Below are 17,358 nucleotides of genomic sequence, written 5' to 3' on the forward strand. Positions count from 1 at the left end.
TATGGTTTTTTGGTTTATGAGAGGAGTCTCAAAAAAATAAAGAAATGAGGGATGAATATTTCAATGGCATAATTTTTGATTTGATTAAAATTTTCCATTTGATTTATTTGAGTATGTAAAAAAAAAAAACATTTAAGTATATGTAAATATTGTCTCTAAAAAAAAAAAAAATACAAATATTGATGAAGCTATTCAATTGTACCATTGTAAGTAAAACTGCAGTTCAATTCAATAGATGCCAAAGTAGTTCAATTTACTGAACTATTGAACAACCATTCTTATGGAGCAAAAGACACATATGAAAATTAATTTTATCTTTACTAACTTGGAATCAAAATGAGCACCTGATAAAAGATTACACAAACAATCACAAATATTGATAAAAATATTTAGGTGTGCAATTGTTTTTTTATTTTTTTGTAAAGACGATATTCTAAATTAACACGTTTATTGACAAGTAATGGGAATGATTTCCATTCTTAAGGAATCATTAAATACACAAGTCCCACCTAAAAATTCTTAATCAAATACCCCAATGAATAGGAATAAGATCAACTACCTTCTCCTAATTGATCAGATTCCCATAGCATGTTTATCATATTTCATTTATTCCCATATCTAAATGCCATAACTAAGTTATGAAGAGAAATCAAACTTGGGTGGTGGGTGGTGGGCACATTGCCATAACTAAGTGATCCAATCTATTCGATATTGTGTCGCTAGGGTTTTTTATTTTTTTTTTAATTTTTAAAAATCAATGCTAGAGTGCATTTTGATTATTGTAATCCTTATTATTTCATGTGACATTAGTATAATTTTCCCTTGATTTTATGAGAAAAATATATTTCAAAATACAAAAATGAAATTGGGCCGTCTAAGTCCGTTAAGTCCAAGCCCAGCAAAGGTCTTTTCTACTGCTTACAGTTTGGGAGAATCGCGGTCGTATTGGTTTTGGTTTTTTGGAACAATTTGGACTCTGTGATCACGTGGGAAGCAAAAGAAGTAGCAGCAACAATATATTTACAACACTATCAAATCTCAGACAAATCCAAATCGTCTCAGATCTACAGCGAAGCCCCTTCAGTTTTCTATAGAATAATTTACTGATATACTTTTCAAATTTAATTACTGTCAACCCTCTCTCTCTCTCTCTCTCCGCCCAATCCCAAAACCCTAACGAGCTCTGATCTTCACGCAAAAGCCACCTACCATATCACTCTGCAACTCCGGAAGCGCGCACAAACTCAATTTAGTTAAGATTTGCGTCGATTGTTATTGTTTTGAATACAAATTTGTGATCCTTTAAAGCATGAAAGAAGGGAAATCAGTGAAATTGAACGGTCAACTGCAGCAGCAGCAGCAGCACCAGAACGGTCACTTGTCTCCGTTCAAATTCGCCAAGTTGTTGGATCCAGAAGCCTCATGGGACAAGGTACTTCACCTTCCCCTTATTTGATCACTGTGATTTGTTTGGTTGCCGAGAAAGTATAACAACAAATCTTGGGTTCCTTCCGACTGCTTGTTTCTTTGTTTGGGTATATAATGTAGCAGTGGAAGTTGTAATGGGGTGTCGAGATTTTTGGAATTGAAAGGGAAAATTGAAGCAGAAACTGTTACGGTGACTTAGAAGCATCTGATTAGTTCATTAACTCTTTTTCTTCACTCATTTTATATTTTAGCTTAAGTTTTTTTTATTGTCTTGTTAGTTGTTAGGTAGTAATTTGGATTTACTTTGTGTATGTGTGTAGGATCAATTGGGAGATGTCTTGCATTGGATTCGACAAGCAATGGCCCTTGTATGTGGGCTACTATGGGGTGCGATACCGTTGGTTGGAGGCATATGGTTCATCATGTAAGTTGATGGTTCGACAGCTTCTTTATTGCTTGACATAGTTGCCATTTGCTTGAACCATCATCAGTTCATGTTTCTAATCACTAATCAGCTCATTTAAAGAATCTTTGATGCAAATGCTATTACCTGGGTGTAAATTGTTATTGTAGTTTTGTTGTCAAATTTCATAGGCTCAAAACCAGAGTTTTTATGTGGCATAGCCTATAAGTTTTCTGTTTGAAGTCTTAGACCCAAAGAGTACCACCTCAAGTTTTCATTTAAATAGTGGAGGAATTCGTTTGGTGCATTTCTTATGTAGATTTGTTATGTGGTGAGTGAGTCAGAATCTGATTCTAGCTCAAAACAGAGATGAGGATTGGAATATTATATCTAGGCATGCACTTTAAGGAGCATCTTTAGAAGATGTTTTAAAAGCTTGTCAAATAAGTTAACAGAAGAGTGTTATGTATTTAAATATAACTTGAAAAGAGAGTAGGCATAGTACTCAATCTCCTGTGGAAAGCAGGGCATTGTTGCAAGCCAATATTTGATAACCTAGAAACTTTAAGGTCTGTTTTAGAAAGTCAAAATAAAAGATGTGAATAAAGGAAGGAAAGCACCAAGCATTCCATTAGGAACTTTCCCCAATAGAATTATTATTGTTAAGATAATATTTAGAAATCAGTATTGAATGGACTTTAAAACTCGTTTGGGGATGCCCAGTCTTTGAATTGTCAAAGATATCAGAAATTATGCTGAAACTTATATTCTTTAGGTGCTACTTTCAAACCATAAAACAATTCATTCAAGATTCCTGTTGAATCACAAGGGTGGATAGCTTCAGTTACTTATCATTCTCTGGAATCTTAATAGTCTATATAAACACTGGTGGATTCTATTTTTGTAAAGTTTCTTTCCATACATATTAAAAGTGGAACTGATTAACTATTGAAGTCTTACCTGCTTTGGGGATGTCTGAAGAAGGCACATGATGTCACATAGCAGTTACAGCTGCTACTGTATTGAAATAAAGGCTAGGAGAGTTACCTAATTAAACTAAGTTTTAAATTAAAATCACATTGCTTGATATGGTCTTGACCCTACCGAGTTCAACTGCAAAGATGGATCATTCCTTGAATTGCTTCTGTAAGAGAAATGGATGCCTATACTTTAAAGGAAGTCGGTGCAGACAGTTTTCAATTTACTGTTACCAACTTGATGGCTATTTGCAGTCATGTAATCATAATATTTAGATTTATGTGGCAACTAGCGGCTGAGTTTCAGGCCAAGAGAAAATAACTTATGCCTGAGTTGGATGTCTTTGCTTCCTACCTACTGTTTTTAGAAGTATTATTTGATGGTTTTGTATTTTCATTAGCTATTGCTTCTTCCAATGTCTTCTAGCATTACTGTAAAATATTTTGTTCATCTCTAGTGGTGTGGACATTTTTTCACAGTTTTCTGGTCATATCTACCGGAATTATATATGGCTATTACGCAATGATACTAAATGTTGATGAAGAAGACTTTGGCGGCCATGGAGCTCTCCTCCAAGAGGGGCTTTTCGCTTCTATAACTCTTTTTCTGGTAATTTGACATTTTTTTATTGCCCTCTTTTCCCCTTGAGAAATCACCTTTTCATATAAATCCAGATTTATGGGGTTTCTTTTGGTCTTTGACCTTATGCTCATTTCCTCTCTTTCTGTTTTGTAGCTTGCCTGGATTCTAGTATACAGCTTGGGACACTTCTGATTGGATATTTATTCAATTCCGCTATCATTTCTATCCCCAGTGGTGTTCAGCAATAGGACTTGGTTGCATGAAGAGTGATAACCTTGGATACGATTAAAGTTTCCTTAGAAGTTTGCTCGTTTCTTTATGGTTAACATTATGAATATGAGCATGAACATTCTAGCATCTTATTATGGTGAATGGATGTTTCAGTCAGTGTTCCTTCATAAACATCCACGCAATGTAGCAATGTATGGCCTGCAAAACCGATGATAATCAAAATTGTTTTTGGTAGCCTCTAATAAAATTACCTGCAAGCCTTATTCTTGTAGACTAAGCGCACAATAATTTTTGGCAGTCAAGCAAGATATTCTGTTTCCGCAACGCATAATTTAGGGTCCCAGGTGAATTTTTGAGTGTGACACCACATGAATGGAATGTATTACCAATTAATACTCTTCGTTTTAAAGGTTTACAGGATTTTTGAGCTTCTATTAACTGCAGCAAGTTGTGATGTAATAGTGCAAATGGAATGTATTTTGCTTTGAGAATCGGATCAGTCATTTTCTGAATTGCTTCACAAATAGCATGTACTGTAACACCAATTTGAAATATGAAAGGCAGGCATACATATGCCGTTGAACGCATATTTGGGTGTGAAATTTTAGGTCTTTCTTTTGAACATAGAGACTCGTACATGACCTTGTGCCTCAGCTACAACCCTAATTAGATGTAGGGTAATGTTCTCTTATCAAATTATCTATCATGTCATGTTGTTAATTCAGACTACACATCCAAATAAGATTTTAGCTAATCAATAATTCAGATTTACAATTTGACAACATAATATTTGAGATTGTACTCAAACAAACATTTCCATAATATAGAACTCTATACTTAACTGTCCAATGAAGAATGACAATAACTTGAAGAAATACATTTCCTTGACATAGAGAGACAACCTATAGAACTGTCCTGTTGAGGTAAAATTGAGCTAGTTTTATTACAATAAAATTTGGAAAAAGGACTGGAAAGAATTGTCCTACTGTACATAAGCTTTGAAATGCATTTGTATTGGGATTTGGGACTTGGGAGACATATTATAGCCGTCTTTGCAATCTGCTTCTGCCTCGTGAAACCAGATAGATACTGCCATATACCCATCTTCTACCTAGTGGTGAAATGGATTTCTGCACAAAAATTACTCCAATGTGAGGCAAAACTTGTATTTTAAAAGATTATATTCTATCAAATAGCAACGGAACATGTAACCTTTGATCCTCCTATATTCATTCAGTAATCAGAGAGCCTATAATCATTTCATAAAGTTAAGAAAGAGGAAATGTGAACAGAGCAATGGTTTGATTTGAGCAGTTTTAACACCATAACAAGGGGAAGGTGACAATTTGCAGAAAATGAGAAAGTGAGGCCATTTAAAACAATAGCTCACAACACGTAAGATAAGCGAATGTGATAAGAGCAATGCTATATATACCACATTGCTTACATAAGTGGGAAACGTGTCGATCATATTTCACTACAAAGGGTAGTTTCCAATCCAGTTCAACTACCTCTTACAGAACCCATTTCGTAATAAGGTTCTGGATGAGTAAATCACTGGTACTTCCTTTGGCATTGTAATATTTGCTTCTAGATCTTTATAAAATATGAACAAATTTAAACATGGGGATTTTATGGTGAGAGAGAGAGAGAGAGAGAGAAGAAATTAAGTTACCTCAACCTTGGTACGGAACTCTAACAAGCATTCACATACATGACAATTTGCTCTATGTGGGGAGTTAGATTGATTGGATTTCACAAATGCAAACACCTGCAGAGAGATGCTATTGAAATCCGTAAAAATGGATAAATCACAAATTAGAATTAAAAAAACAGTTATTAGAATTCTCAGACTGATAAAATCTGTCATGATCAACTGACCTCCTCCCCACAATTTGGGCATGCCCCTTTTAGCGCCACCAAGTCATTCCTCCACAAGCCTTCAAGTACTTTAACTGTGAGAAAGACCACTTATAAAAACGCTGACATTTGAACAAATCATAATAACATAGAAAAATTACACATTTTCCTAATGATGATTTTCAATTTCCTAGACTTAACATAGAGAGCTTACAAGAATTTGACATTATATCCAATATTCCATTTGGAAGAAAAGAAAAAGAAAAAAAGAAAAGAAAAAAAAATCCCAAAACAATTGAAATTCTTAAAATACTTTAGAGGAGAATGGATGCAGTTTAACTTACCAGAAGCTGATGCAATTGGATAACCGATGACAGAACCCAATGCCATGAAGAGAATGGCATTTAGCATGGAAAAAGCAAACGCTTGGTTTATATAAGAAAATCCCGGATTAAAAGCCTCTTGATAAGCTAGGCCAACAGTGTAAACCATGGGCACAAGACACGCTGAACTGCCAAAAGCAAGAAAGAGGATCCATATGCTTGCTAATGCAAAAACCTGTGATAAATCTTCCTGCCCTACATCCATGTCACTCAATATTCAGGCAGAGAAAGAAAGAAAGAAACCAGTTTTCCTATTCAATAAATAACATAGTATAATCGACGGTAGCATTAAAGACTGCAATATTTTGGTTTACAAACTAATGTGGCAGTTAATGATTGAGTTGCCTGTCCTATGAACACAGAACACAATGGTGATGCTAGCAATAGTCGCCCATGCATCAGTGGACGGTTGTCAACCATTGATGTATTCAGGTTCCACAGTGGGTCTCGTGGACATACATCAATGCGGACGATCGTCCAAACACGTGAACAACTAAAAAAAAAGCTCAACTAAAATTCATAGAACTTATTAAAGAAATAGCACTACTCAAGATGGTGAAATACGAACACCCTGAATCCCATAACATATCACTAGCTAACAGATTTTATGCTTATTTAACCAAATGAGTGAGAAGCCCAATTACCCAAGCATCTTTTAGAGCATAGTTTCACCTCTATTTCCTCTATATTTTCTGGTTTCTAAGCAATAAGCCTGAATTTTGATATGGGCCTCACTGACAAGCAGCACTGAAAAGGTCAATAAAAATCAATTACCTCAGCATCGGCATAAGTTGACTGTCGCCTCAGACTGCAACGAGGGTATTTCACAACGCATTTCGATCCATACCATCTTAGCTTCAGCTGTTTTCCAATCAATTGTAAGATTTGCATACAAATTCCGGAAATGAAACTATGAACTTATAAGTGCAGCATACCTCTACTCTATCAAACATATCATCAACTATCAAAGGGTCACCACTGTAATACGCATCACGTGCCTGCCACATGTACCAACCCAATTTGACATTTTCATTCAAATTTTTACTGAAGAACACAGAGGAGATAGAGGGCTTACTTGACGGTAGAGGGCTTCAAGGGTTTCTTTGCTGGCGGTTTCAATTGGGCCAACGTAGATACAGTATGGCCCCTTGGCGAGCTCATCGCGAGTCGTTGGATAGTTACTACTCGAAGAGATTCGAACGGAAAATAGAGCTCCGTTTCTAGGGTTCCTGGAAAGTTCGGGTACTGTGGACCCAATTATGTGCGGAGTGAAGGAGGAGTTCGCGGCAGCCATGAAACTCAAGTGTGAAGGGTAAAGCTCAAGTAAGCGGTTAGGCGACACCAAGGGAGAGAGTGTGTTTCGTCCACGGAAATGGTTTTGGCGCGTAAATATCTAGTTGGTTGATTGGTCGTGGTTTAAGGTCAGAATGAGGAAGAGAATAACATGATTTCCTCTCTTCCTCAGAATATCAGGAGATATGCGACGTCGTTTTCACACAAGAAAATAACAAATTAAAATGTTAGAATGTAAAACTGTTTGCGTCTGCCGGGAGTCGAACCCGGGTCTATTGCTTGGAAGGCAATTATCCTAACCGTTGGACTACAAACGCTGGCTTGTGAATGTCATTTCAGAAAAAATATATTAACAATGTGTATTGTTACATGTTACACCTTATGTGTTTGTGAAACTTACCTTAAACCGAGAACATATAAGAACATATAAGTCCACGACATTCACATGATAAGTGTTATAGATACAAGAGGTAATACTCTTGATGACACAACAGATTCTCTCATTATGTATAGTGTGTTTTGGTATATTCTATAATAGTCAAGATAATAGTTTGGATGAAATGGTCATCAATGACCATGAAAATCCATTAGATCAAATCATGGATCTGAATATCATGGTCACAGGTAATCATGTGATCAATGATAATTAGGATCCTTCCCTTATAAGGACTTCGCAAAATGATTCCATCAATGGAGGGTAAACAATAATAAGAATTTCAAAGTTGAAGCCCACACCAATAATTTTGTGAGAGAGAAGAAATGCCCCTACAAAAGAAAGGAAAAGAAAAAGTCTGTTTGCATAGAACAACAAACTAGTTTACCTTTTTACTTTTTCTTTGTCTACAACTACAAATTAATCCTGCATCTTTTTTCTGCTGTCTAAGGCATTTACATTTTACCCCTTTCAAAGAAAGGATCCCATTCATGTTCCTCCACTGTCCCAAACAGATTGTATTTCCAGCTCACTTTTTCTGCATAATCAAAACTTGTGTTCTTCCCCTCTCTCATGTCCCTCCTGATTGTGTCTACTCTTTCAAGAACCCCTTTAACTACAATATCAAATGCATCCTCAAGAGTCTCCAATCTAGAACTTGGGTCTGCATATATCACTTTTGGTATCAGTTTTATAACGCCTTCTCTCATTTCCACAACTTTTTGTCTTGGAATTCTTTGCAGGATGCTCTCAATGCTGACCCTCCCATTCTTTATGTCAAATGCCGGTATAAACACGGAGTATTTGGTGTAATCTCTTCGTAAATGCCACAGATATTGGACGTAGGCTGAACCGGGATGAAAGAACACCGGAATACAACCAGCCAGAATCGAATCGAAAATTGATCTCCTAGTTAAAGAATCACCAGGAGGCTGTAAGCAGAACACAGAACCTTGAAACATTTTCATCACAAACACCGGCTTGTGGCACTTGTCTGGACCAGAAGTGCATTCTAGCAACTTGCATTTCCTCCTTGCAGTCCTACACTGGTCAATGATTTCGTTTCGGATTGAGCTTTGAAGATTAGGCCTGGGGCCACCAGCAAATGAGAACAGAATGCGCCTTCTCTGCCTCCTCATTCTGTTCTGCCATTGAAACACCTCATTGTCCTTTGAAGGGTGAAAATATGTTGGATATGGTATGGCAAAGTCATTACTATTCCAAGGGCTTGATTCAATTGTCAACATGGTCATGTTCTTTGATTCAGGTAAGAGCATGAGCTTGTTACCCCACTCCGAATCAGTGTCGGTCCATCTCCTAAAATCCCAAGTAATTCTTCCTGCCACCATAAAATGATCTCTACCCCACATTTTGTTCCACTCTGGTTTTTCTCTCAGCCACTTGACAATTTCAAGTGAACCAGAATCTCTCATAGACATGTTGGAACCCCAGAGGTACCGCGCCACGTCTAGGCCGGCATAATAAGGTACAAAGATTGCCGAAGCTTGGGATGAGTCTTTTGTCAAACAGTTGTATTGCTTCATTCTGTTGTGGAATATGACCTCTAACAAGAACTGGTTTGTAGAAAACCAACCAGTATTTGAGTAGACTCTCTCGAAATTCGGAAGATGGGGGCCAAGACCAGAGTTTGATGCAAAATCACACATATTAGTCCAATTGCTAAGCGAACCACATTTCTGCAGCAAGTCCTTGTAAAATTTGCTAGGGATGTCATGGACATAAATGTATTTACCTAAGCATGAATCAGAGTTAGATTTAATCCTTTGATCTATATATTTCTCTGGATCAACAGCCTCAACCAAATTCTTATCAGATTGAGCTTCATTCTCAATAAGATCACGTGCCTGATCATTATGGTCATAAGGCTCTAATTCCTTCTTAGAAACCGAATGTTGCCCGAAATTTTCAATGCCATGTTCTTGAATACCGAAAACATCTTTGGTTCTCAAATTAAAATCCCCACTTTGATCATTGAAAACAACATTAATATGATGCCCTTCATCTCTCAATTTGGTGCTACTACTTTCCGTAATTTCTTTAGGCAAAGAAACAGAATCAACAGAACCAGAATCTTTGGTGACATTGACAGCAATGCCAGGGTTGTGATTGCCTAACAGGGCAATCAGGTTCTTCCCCACCATGAATTGTGAGTGATATACGCAAAGCAATAAAAACCACAATACAAATGAGGCACATACAAACCAGGATTGGTTGCGGCATGCTGCAATCGTCATGAAAGGCCTTCCCATATCGTCACGAAAGGCCCTCATTCGCAACTTTCTTCGATTAATCGTCGTAATTGTCTCCCTTATTTTAGTCTTGGATCAATGAGAATTAGAAAAGCTCAATGCAACATGTGACAGAGCAAATAAATGGAACCAACCCATGTTGCTTTGAAGAAAACCCAAGAGAAAAATCAGAACATTTAATCTTGCTTGATTGAAGAAGATGAACATGTTTATTATGGAATCAGAGGCACGAAATTAAAATGCATGGGATTGGAAAAGGTATGCATGGGTTGCTGGAGAAGCAATTAGTCTCAGGATTTCTTTGGAAAATGGATCGAAAGAGAGAGAAAGGAAGAACGAGATCAAATGGAGGAAGTTGTTAAGCAATTCAAAGGCAACTTTGTAACATTCTAAATATTACCTTGCTGCTATGTATGTATCTGTTTGGAGAATCACAAAGAGCTTAAATTACTGGCCGTTGGATCAGAACCTTGGGTTGGTAGTAACATCAATCTAGAATCTACAATGTATACATTTTATTTATTTATTTTTATGTTTGATCAATACTTTGTATTTTTACTTTCTATCGGATCAGAATTGGCCGAAATCAAAATTTTCTATCCCAACTTCCTCACATACTTGATATGGAATTCAAATTGGAAGTTGAAAGAGAGGTGTTTTAGGAAGTGAGGTATTCTCTTGTACTTCCTAAACCCAATAATTGAGGTGATATCAAAACATTGCTATCTCTGTATGCAAGTTTTTCTCTTTAGTAGGACCATTAAGGTATCATCAATTATGTATGTATACATATATCCCGTCTATACCTATGTATATAGGTCTTGAACAAAAGAATTGCCATTTGATTCCTATGCATTTTGTTTTACAATGAAAATTAGATTAATATTCCCTGAGCTTTTAAATTATTTTCACATAACTCCTTCTGTTACGATTCCGTCCAAAACTTGATGATGTTATCTAAATTTATTCAACTTACCATAAAATTGACAATGTAAAGAAATTGACCGGAACCAGTATATGCCATGAAGATTAATCCAAATTTATCCAACCACCATGTTTAATATAGGCTAGCAGTTCTGTTTTGTTCTTAAGCCTGCAGATATATTTAATTTCAAGTGTCAAGGATATATGCATGTCTTAATCTCCAGGCAAAAACAAACAACAAAATGATAGGCTATTAGGCTAGCTCAAGCCTTGGGAATTTGCTAAGTAATGGCGTGATGGGAAGGTTTTGCACATTATGGTAACCTTTTCCATTATTCAATCTCATTAATTATTTTTAATTATATTTTATTTAAATGGATACCATTTTTTTCTTAGTTTAAATTATTTATAAATAATCCATAAAATCGACAAATATTAGCACACGACAATACACACAATTACAATACAGACAATACTCTGCAGCACACGACAATACACACAATTACAAAACTGGCGGTGTAAATTAACAAACAAAGAAAATCAAAGAATAAAGGGAAAAGGCCAAGGTTTGGCCCAAAAAAACAAAAAAACCAGAAAAGAGAAAAGGTAAAAAGGAAGAAGCAAACACCTGGTGCAAATGTCACGTCTGTGATGATTGAAAGCGGCAACAAAACAGAGCAACAGTCTCTGTCATATCCAAAATCTTAAAACCAAAGCTAAAACGTTTGTTGTGACTTGTGGGAGCAAACTAACTCAGCAATAAAGCATTCACATTCCCTTCCAAACCAAGAAACATAAAAGCACAACCCAAAAGAGAAAAGGAAAGAAACGAAGAAGAAAATATTCAAAACCCATTTCCTTCCAAGTTTGGCCTACATTTTGATATCTTCGAGATCATAATCGAATCAAAAACCCAAATGGGATTTCTGGGTTTGCATCAAAATCTATAATTAAGGAGGAAAAAAAAGAAAAAAGGTGAGATTTTTATGGAGAGGGACCAATCTGCTGCGGCGAGCAACTTGGAGATAAAGGTGGTCCGTCCACGGCGGAACGACAACGTGGTGCACCCGGCGGGCCAAGCTCCGAGGACGACGCGAAGGCGGTCGTACAGCAGCAACTACAACCCGTTCAAGAGGTGGGTCTCATGGCTGGTCCCGTCGTTTGTGGTGGCCAACATTGTCGTTTTTGTGGTCACCATGTTCGTGAACGATTGCCCCAAGAACTCGGCCTCTTGCATTGCTCGCTTCTTGGGCCGCCTCTCTTTTCAGCCCCTCAAAGAAAACCCACTTCTTGGGCCATCTTCAGCCACGTAAAGCTTCTCACTTTTTTCAGTATCTCTTTTAAAACATGTTGGTATTTGCAGTTCGGTATGCAATGTGTGTTTTGGAATTTATTTTAAAGTTATGTGAATGCATAATTGGGTGTTTGCATCTGGGAACTTTGAAAGTTTTAGTTGTTGATGGGTATTTGGTGAATTTATGAGGAAGAGGAAGTGGAATTGGTTTTGATATGAAATCAGAATGGGATAAATTTACCTTGAAACTATGAAAGTTTGGAGTTTCTGTTGTTATTACAAATGTTTTGGTGAAACATTTACTTTGAGATTTGGTATTTTGGATGTACAGATACATTTTTGAACTGTATGAAAGCTTGGTGTATGCTTGAACAAAGAAAAAAAAGGTATTAGAAAAGCTGCAAGTAGAGAGTCTTCTCTGTCAGCATGTAGTGAACTACCCCTTGATTTGATTTTTGAGTTTCTTTGAAATATGTTACAAACTTTTTACATTATTGTATTTTTTTAACAACTTAGTTTCAAAGTTTTTATTTGACTTTCCTTGCTCTGTGAGGCCAATGACAGAAAGATTATGATAAAATGGATGTATTTTGCCTTCATCTCTCTTGTAAGAGGGGTATGCATTTTTCGAGGATTGGGAGTGATTCTTCTTAAGCTGTTTAATGCGCTAATTCTAATACGCGCCATCCTAAGTCTATTAACTGCTAAAAGTAGCACTTTCTATCTTCTGTGGGTCAACAGGTCTTAGTTGTATCCACAAGAAAAATATGCACATCTAACTTCTTTCCCATGTTTTTTTTCATCCTTCAGATTAGAAAAGATGGGTGCTCTAGACGTGCAGAGAATGGTTCATAAACACCAGGCATGGCGGATGATCTCATGTATGTGGTTACATGCTGGAGTTTTCCATCTACTGGCCAATATGCTGAGTCTTGTATTCATTGGGATTCGGCTTGAGCAAGAATTTGGATTTGGTATGCATTTGGCTTTTCAGCTTCATGTGTGGTGTCATGGATGTTTAGCCACATTCACAAGTGTTTGTAGCAAAATCGAAAGCACATGACAGATATTACAAGAGAAATATTAGTTACTATGTTTTTTCAGAACTCTAGAAGCAGCTACCTTGAGATTAATCTGCAGAGGATTCCTATGCATGAATTCATTGAATTGTTATCCTAGAGTAGTGGTCATGCGATGCTGGTTGCATTATAATTACATCAGTATGTTGATAGGTTTGCATGGAAATAAGAGGAAGTTTTATTCAGCGGTGAGGTGAGCAAAGAGAGTTGATAAACCTAAGATGGGGTTCAGGAGAAACATTCTTGTGATATTGGCTTTTTAGGCTATTCAAACTTTAGTTTAGACATAGTATTCCATTTTACAGAATAAAACTGCTTGATACAAAAACTGAGAGGTTGTTTCAATTTTTCCATCACTTATGTGGGAACATGGAATTTTTTGACTATCCTGTAGGGTAGACACAGTGCCTCAATTTTTTGAAATATTTCAAGATGCCGCCTATTTGGAAAAATTGAAAGAAAATAAAGTTGGAGCTGGGTAATTGAATAGAAGAAGATGGAAAATAATCTAACTCATGCACAATTATTTTAATCAACAACAGTTTTAACTTTTCGGTTTGAAAATCTAATGCTTTTTTCTGATTTGTTCTTCTACAGTTCGAATTGGTTTGCTTTATGTCCTGTCTGGTTTTGGTGGGAGTTTGCTTTCATCTCTTTTTATTCAATATGGTATTTCTGTTGGTGCTTCTGGTGCACTTTTTGGTCTACTAGGAAGCATGCTATCAGAGATCATAGCAAATTGGACAATGTATGAAAATAAGGTAAATAATGTTTCAGTATGCTCAATGATTCCCTTCATAGTATATGCACTACCCTTTGATCTTACAGTTCAGATTTTTATGCGCAGTTAGCAGCATTGCTTACTCTCATTGTCATCGTCATAGTAAATTTAGCAGTGGGAATCCTCCCACACGTGGACAACTTTGCTCATATTGGAGGATTTCTTTCTGGATTTCTTCTTGGATTTGTGTTTTTGATCCGCCCCCAATTTAAATGGCTTACCCAAAGGAATGCTCCTCCTGGGCATGTTTCAACTCCAGTTAAATCTAAACACAAGACATATCAATATGTATTGTGGGTTCTCGCTCTGATAATATTGATTGTTGGGTAAGCTCCTCCTTGATCCCTGAAATTCAATTATTTGACTTCATATACCTAATTGATTCCCTACATGAGAATTTGAAAGGCACACTTGATGAGTGGATGTTTACAATTAAATCAGGGTACTTGATTTCATAGAGATATGTTATGTCCTGTAATCTGTGTTCATCACTGTCACTGTTGATAATCTCTATATCTGCTTTTTTTCTGTATGTGTAATACTGATTGGTCACTTTGATGATAGTAATATATAATAGTGGGTTCGTCTTCTTTGTTGTTTTGTTATTGGAAATGGAAATTCATTTTCATCAGTATATGCGGCCATTTTGTCACACAAGTATTTTTATTTTTATTTTTTATTTTTACAGGTTTACTATTGGCATGGTTACTCTCCTTCGAGGGGTCAATCTGAATGATTACTGTTCCTGGTGTCATTATTTGAGCTGTGTCCCTACCTCAAAATGGAGCTGCAAGTCACAACAAATTTATTGTTTGGTAATTGATGCTGTACTTTCCCGTGCATATTAACTTCCACCTTAGTATTTGACAGATAGAAGTAATTGGTTCTTTATATGATGTGCCAACATAGTGGTAAATAGAAGAGAAATAGTAGACCAGACAGCTGTTTTAGTGCTAGTAAATATATCCTTATATCTTCTCTTCTTTCCTTGTGGAGTTTTATATGGTTGCACTCAATACTCTAGTCTCAATATGCCATTTTAAGCTAATGTCATCAAGAAACTTAGTTTAAGAAATGAACTCAAGAAATACTAAAGAGTTCTCAGCTCTCGTGTCTGCTTCACTAAAATTATGATGAGATATGTGGGCTCCATGTAGCCAAACTGCATTCCTCTCAATATGAATTTTTGTTATACTCCATGATCCATTATGAGTTTTTAAATTGTTTTCTGAATTGAGTTTTTGAGGGTACTGAATTGGAGATCACCTAAATAATTGAAAAGCAGGACATATCAGAGAGAGGGAGAGATTATATATAGAGAGCAGGAAAATTACTTATATACTAACTTGTTAGATTGGTTTTGTACTGATATATTGTTCTGTATATGCATGTGTGCAACAAACCTTGCAGTCCAGCCAGTTAGGAAATCAGCTGAACTTGACATGCGTAAGCAACGGGAGAAATGGCACTTATTCATTGCTGGATGGCAACCCCACCCGGGCTCAACAGCTATGCGCTGAGCTTTGCAGTTGACATACATGCACACAGCAAGAGATGATAGAATGTTGATTGATATGAGATTCATATATCTGTAGAGAATATTTCTTTTCTTTTTCTTTTGGTTGGGTAAGAGTAGTCTTGTGTATTCACCAAGTAATGGTTATTCTTTTCATTCTTTTATTGCTTCTGTACTCTTATTTTTACTAGCTGAAAAAGAGGGTTTGTAAATACAGATAGGGATGTACTTATTGATGGCAACTTGAAGTGAAAACAGCCAGTTCTATTTTGTGCTACTTTCTCTCTTTTCCACCTCTGGCAATTTAAAAAGACAAAAAACCAAAAACATTACTGGACTTCAAGTTAGAACAAGCCCATGGGCCGTGGCCCAAGAATGTAGATATGCTCTAAGAAGATTGTAGATGAAAACTTAATTAATGTAGTCCCCTTACAAGTGTTATTGTTAATGAACAAACTGTAAAACTTTATACTAAAAAAAAACAGATTCTTTATCTATCAATTGTCAATATCGAGTGCAATAATAGTTGGATCCATGATTTTTTGTAAAATATTTTTTTTAATTATGAAATCGAGTTTTAATGTTATGTTTAGTGTTTAAGATGAGACTATGAGGTACAATTGGGAATATTAGGGGGTTTTATTCTTGCCATAATTAGGAAGGGGGAGGGGTTTGTCTCACATACATACTGCCAATGTATTATTGGGCTTTGAATTTGAGAATACTGGTTTGCAAGTTAAGATCCTTTTCTACTAAGTTAGACCTCGTTGACGAGAATAGTAGGTTAGAGAGGATAAAATTAATTCAATGATGTATTTGGCGCTATACTTAATTGGATTATGATATTACATGGGTTAGTAGGACTAGACATAAACCCATTAAACATAATTTCAACTTTTTAGTGTGATTCATAATCCTACTACATTTATATAACACTATTAGATATAATCCAATCCAAGCCACCAAATATTTGATTAGAATCTTGTATTATACCCGTCACCAAATGTAGCCTAAAAGGCTTTTCTGGGAAGACCAGTCTGTTATAAAAAAAACAGACTGGGTGGGTGGCCTCAGCTTTGTTTTCCATGTTTGCTTAGGTTCAAAAAAATTGCGCGCGTGTTAGTTTTTCCGTCGACTCTAGTCTCCCTCCGTAGCTCTTTGAATTGGCACTCAGCTTCTGAAGTTAACATTTTGCTTGCTATCATGGCTGAGCTTTCAAGAGATTGTTGGAGTTTATAGCATTTGCGCGGCTAAGGGTGAAGCATGCATTGCAGCTTCAAAGTCCAGAAGAAGTTGGCGTCAGTTGCCTTTTGGAAGTAAGTAAGTGAAGTCGTCTAATTTGGAAATGCAAGCGCGATGCAGGTTCTTTCCATCCCATCTATAAATTTACTTTCCATGGCTCAAATGGAACTTACCAATTTCACAACACAATCTCTCTCTACAGTCAATTACCCAATTTAAAAAGGGTGTTTTTGGTTGTGAAATTGATCTAAATATACTCACTTTTCAATGCAATGTTGATTCTCTGTTGCAGCTCCATGCATTTGGGACCTCCAATCTCAAAAGCTGGCAAGGTTTCCTAAGGCAGCTATGGCTACATACAACACAACCACCTTAGTCATGAAATCCCTCCACAAATTGGGTATTTTGCACAGATTGCAGGTATTACTTGTAGACAATAACTCATTTACTATTGAGTTTATTATCCTAAACACTAAAACCAACCATTTCCTGAACCTCTTCTCCCATAAACTAACAGAATATATAGTATTGAAGCTTAATTGTCACAGAATAATTTTACTTATCTTCACATCCGTCATGAACTTTGTTTAATCAATTGAGAGGGGATTCGAACTTCAAATCTTTTCCTAAGAAAGTATCACTAAATTAAAAACTAATTGTT

At 36.3% G+C, this 17,358-nt stretch overlaps 4 protein-coding genes and 1 non-coding gene across 6 annotated transcripts; 2 read left to right on the forward strand and 3 right to left on the reverse strand.

Annotated features, from left to right (window-relative positions):
* The first annotated feature begins 952 nt into the window (after positions 1 to 952).
* LOC117632904 (respirasome Complex Assembly Factor 1) lies at positions 953 to 4,054 on the forward strand. Its single transcript, XM_034366526.1, has 4 exons — positions 953 to 1,432; positions 1,749 to 1,852; positions 3,289 to 3,418; positions 3,545 to 4,054. Exons 1-4 carry the CDS (start codon positions 1,310 to 1,312, stop codon positions 3,581 to 3,583), a joined length of 396 nt encoding a protein of 131 aa, XP_034222417.1. The 5' UTR covers positions 953 to 1,309; the 3' UTR covers positions 3,584 to 4,054.
* Positions 4,055 to 4,411: 357 nt separating this feature from the next.
* Positions 4,412 to 7,280, reverse strand: LOC117632902 (PGR5-like protein 1B, chloroplastic). Of its 2 annotated transcripts, XM_034366524.1 has the most exons (7): positions 6,941 to 7,280; positions 6,801 to 6,863; positions 6,640 to 6,726; positions 5,827 to 6,055; positions 5,504 to 5,577; positions 5,298 to 5,393; positions 4,412 to 4,752 (listed from the first exon to the last, which is right to left on the reverse strand). In XM_034366524.1, exons 1-7 carry the CDS (start codon positions 7,157 to 7,159, stop codon positions 4,663 to 4,665), a joined length of 858 nt encoding a protein of 285 aa, XP_034222415.1. In that variant the 5' UTR covers positions 7,160 to 7,280; the 3' UTR covers positions 4,412 to 4,662. The 2 variants fall into 2 exon arrangements, with proteins under 2 accessions (XP_034222415.1, XP_034222416.1); XM_034366525.1 differs by lacking the exon at positions 6,801 to 6,863 and having other exon boundaries at positions 4,419 to 4,752.
* Positions 7,281 to 7,403: 123 nt separating this feature from the next.
* On the reverse strand, positions 7,404 to 7,475 carry TRNAG-UCC. The gene has a single exon. It is a non-coding gene; the product is annotated as a tRNA-Gly (tRNA).
* A 417-nt stretch (positions 7,476 to 7,892) lies between these two features.
* LOC117631851 (xyloglucan galactosyltransferase KATAMARI1 homolog) lies at positions 7,893 to 10,199 on the reverse strand. The gene has a single exon (XM_034365175.1). It carries the CDS (start codon positions 9,880 to 9,882, stop codon positions 8,047 to 8,049), a length of 1,836 nt encoding a protein of 611 aa, XP_034221066.1. The 5' UTR covers positions 9,883 to 10,199; the 3' UTR covers positions 7,893 to 8,046.
* A 1,276-nt stretch (positions 10,200 to 11,475) lies between these two features.
* LOC117631191 (RHOMBOID-like protein 1) lies at positions 11,476 to 15,732 on the forward strand. Its single transcript, XM_034364204.1, has 6 exons — positions 11,476 to 12,094; positions 12,890 to 13,053; positions 13,756 to 13,919; positions 14,006 to 14,265; positions 14,628 to 14,754; positions 15,350 to 15,732. The coding sequence occupies exons 1-6, from the start codon at positions 11,772 to 11,774 to the stop codon at positions 15,470 to 15,472; spliced, it is 1,161 nt and encodes a 386-aa protein (XP_034220095.1). The 5' UTR covers positions 11,476 to 11,771; the 3' UTR covers positions 15,473 to 15,732.
* Positions 15,733 to 17,358: the final 1,626 nt, after the last annotated feature.

Source organism: Prunus dulcis, chromosome 6 (genome assembly GCF_902201215.1).
Source record: "Prunus dulcis chromosome 6, ALMONDv2, whole genome shotgun sequence".
NCBI classification, from domain to species: Eukaryota; Viridiplantae; Streptophyta; class Magnoliopsida; order Rosales; family Rosaceae; genus Prunus; species Prunus dulcis.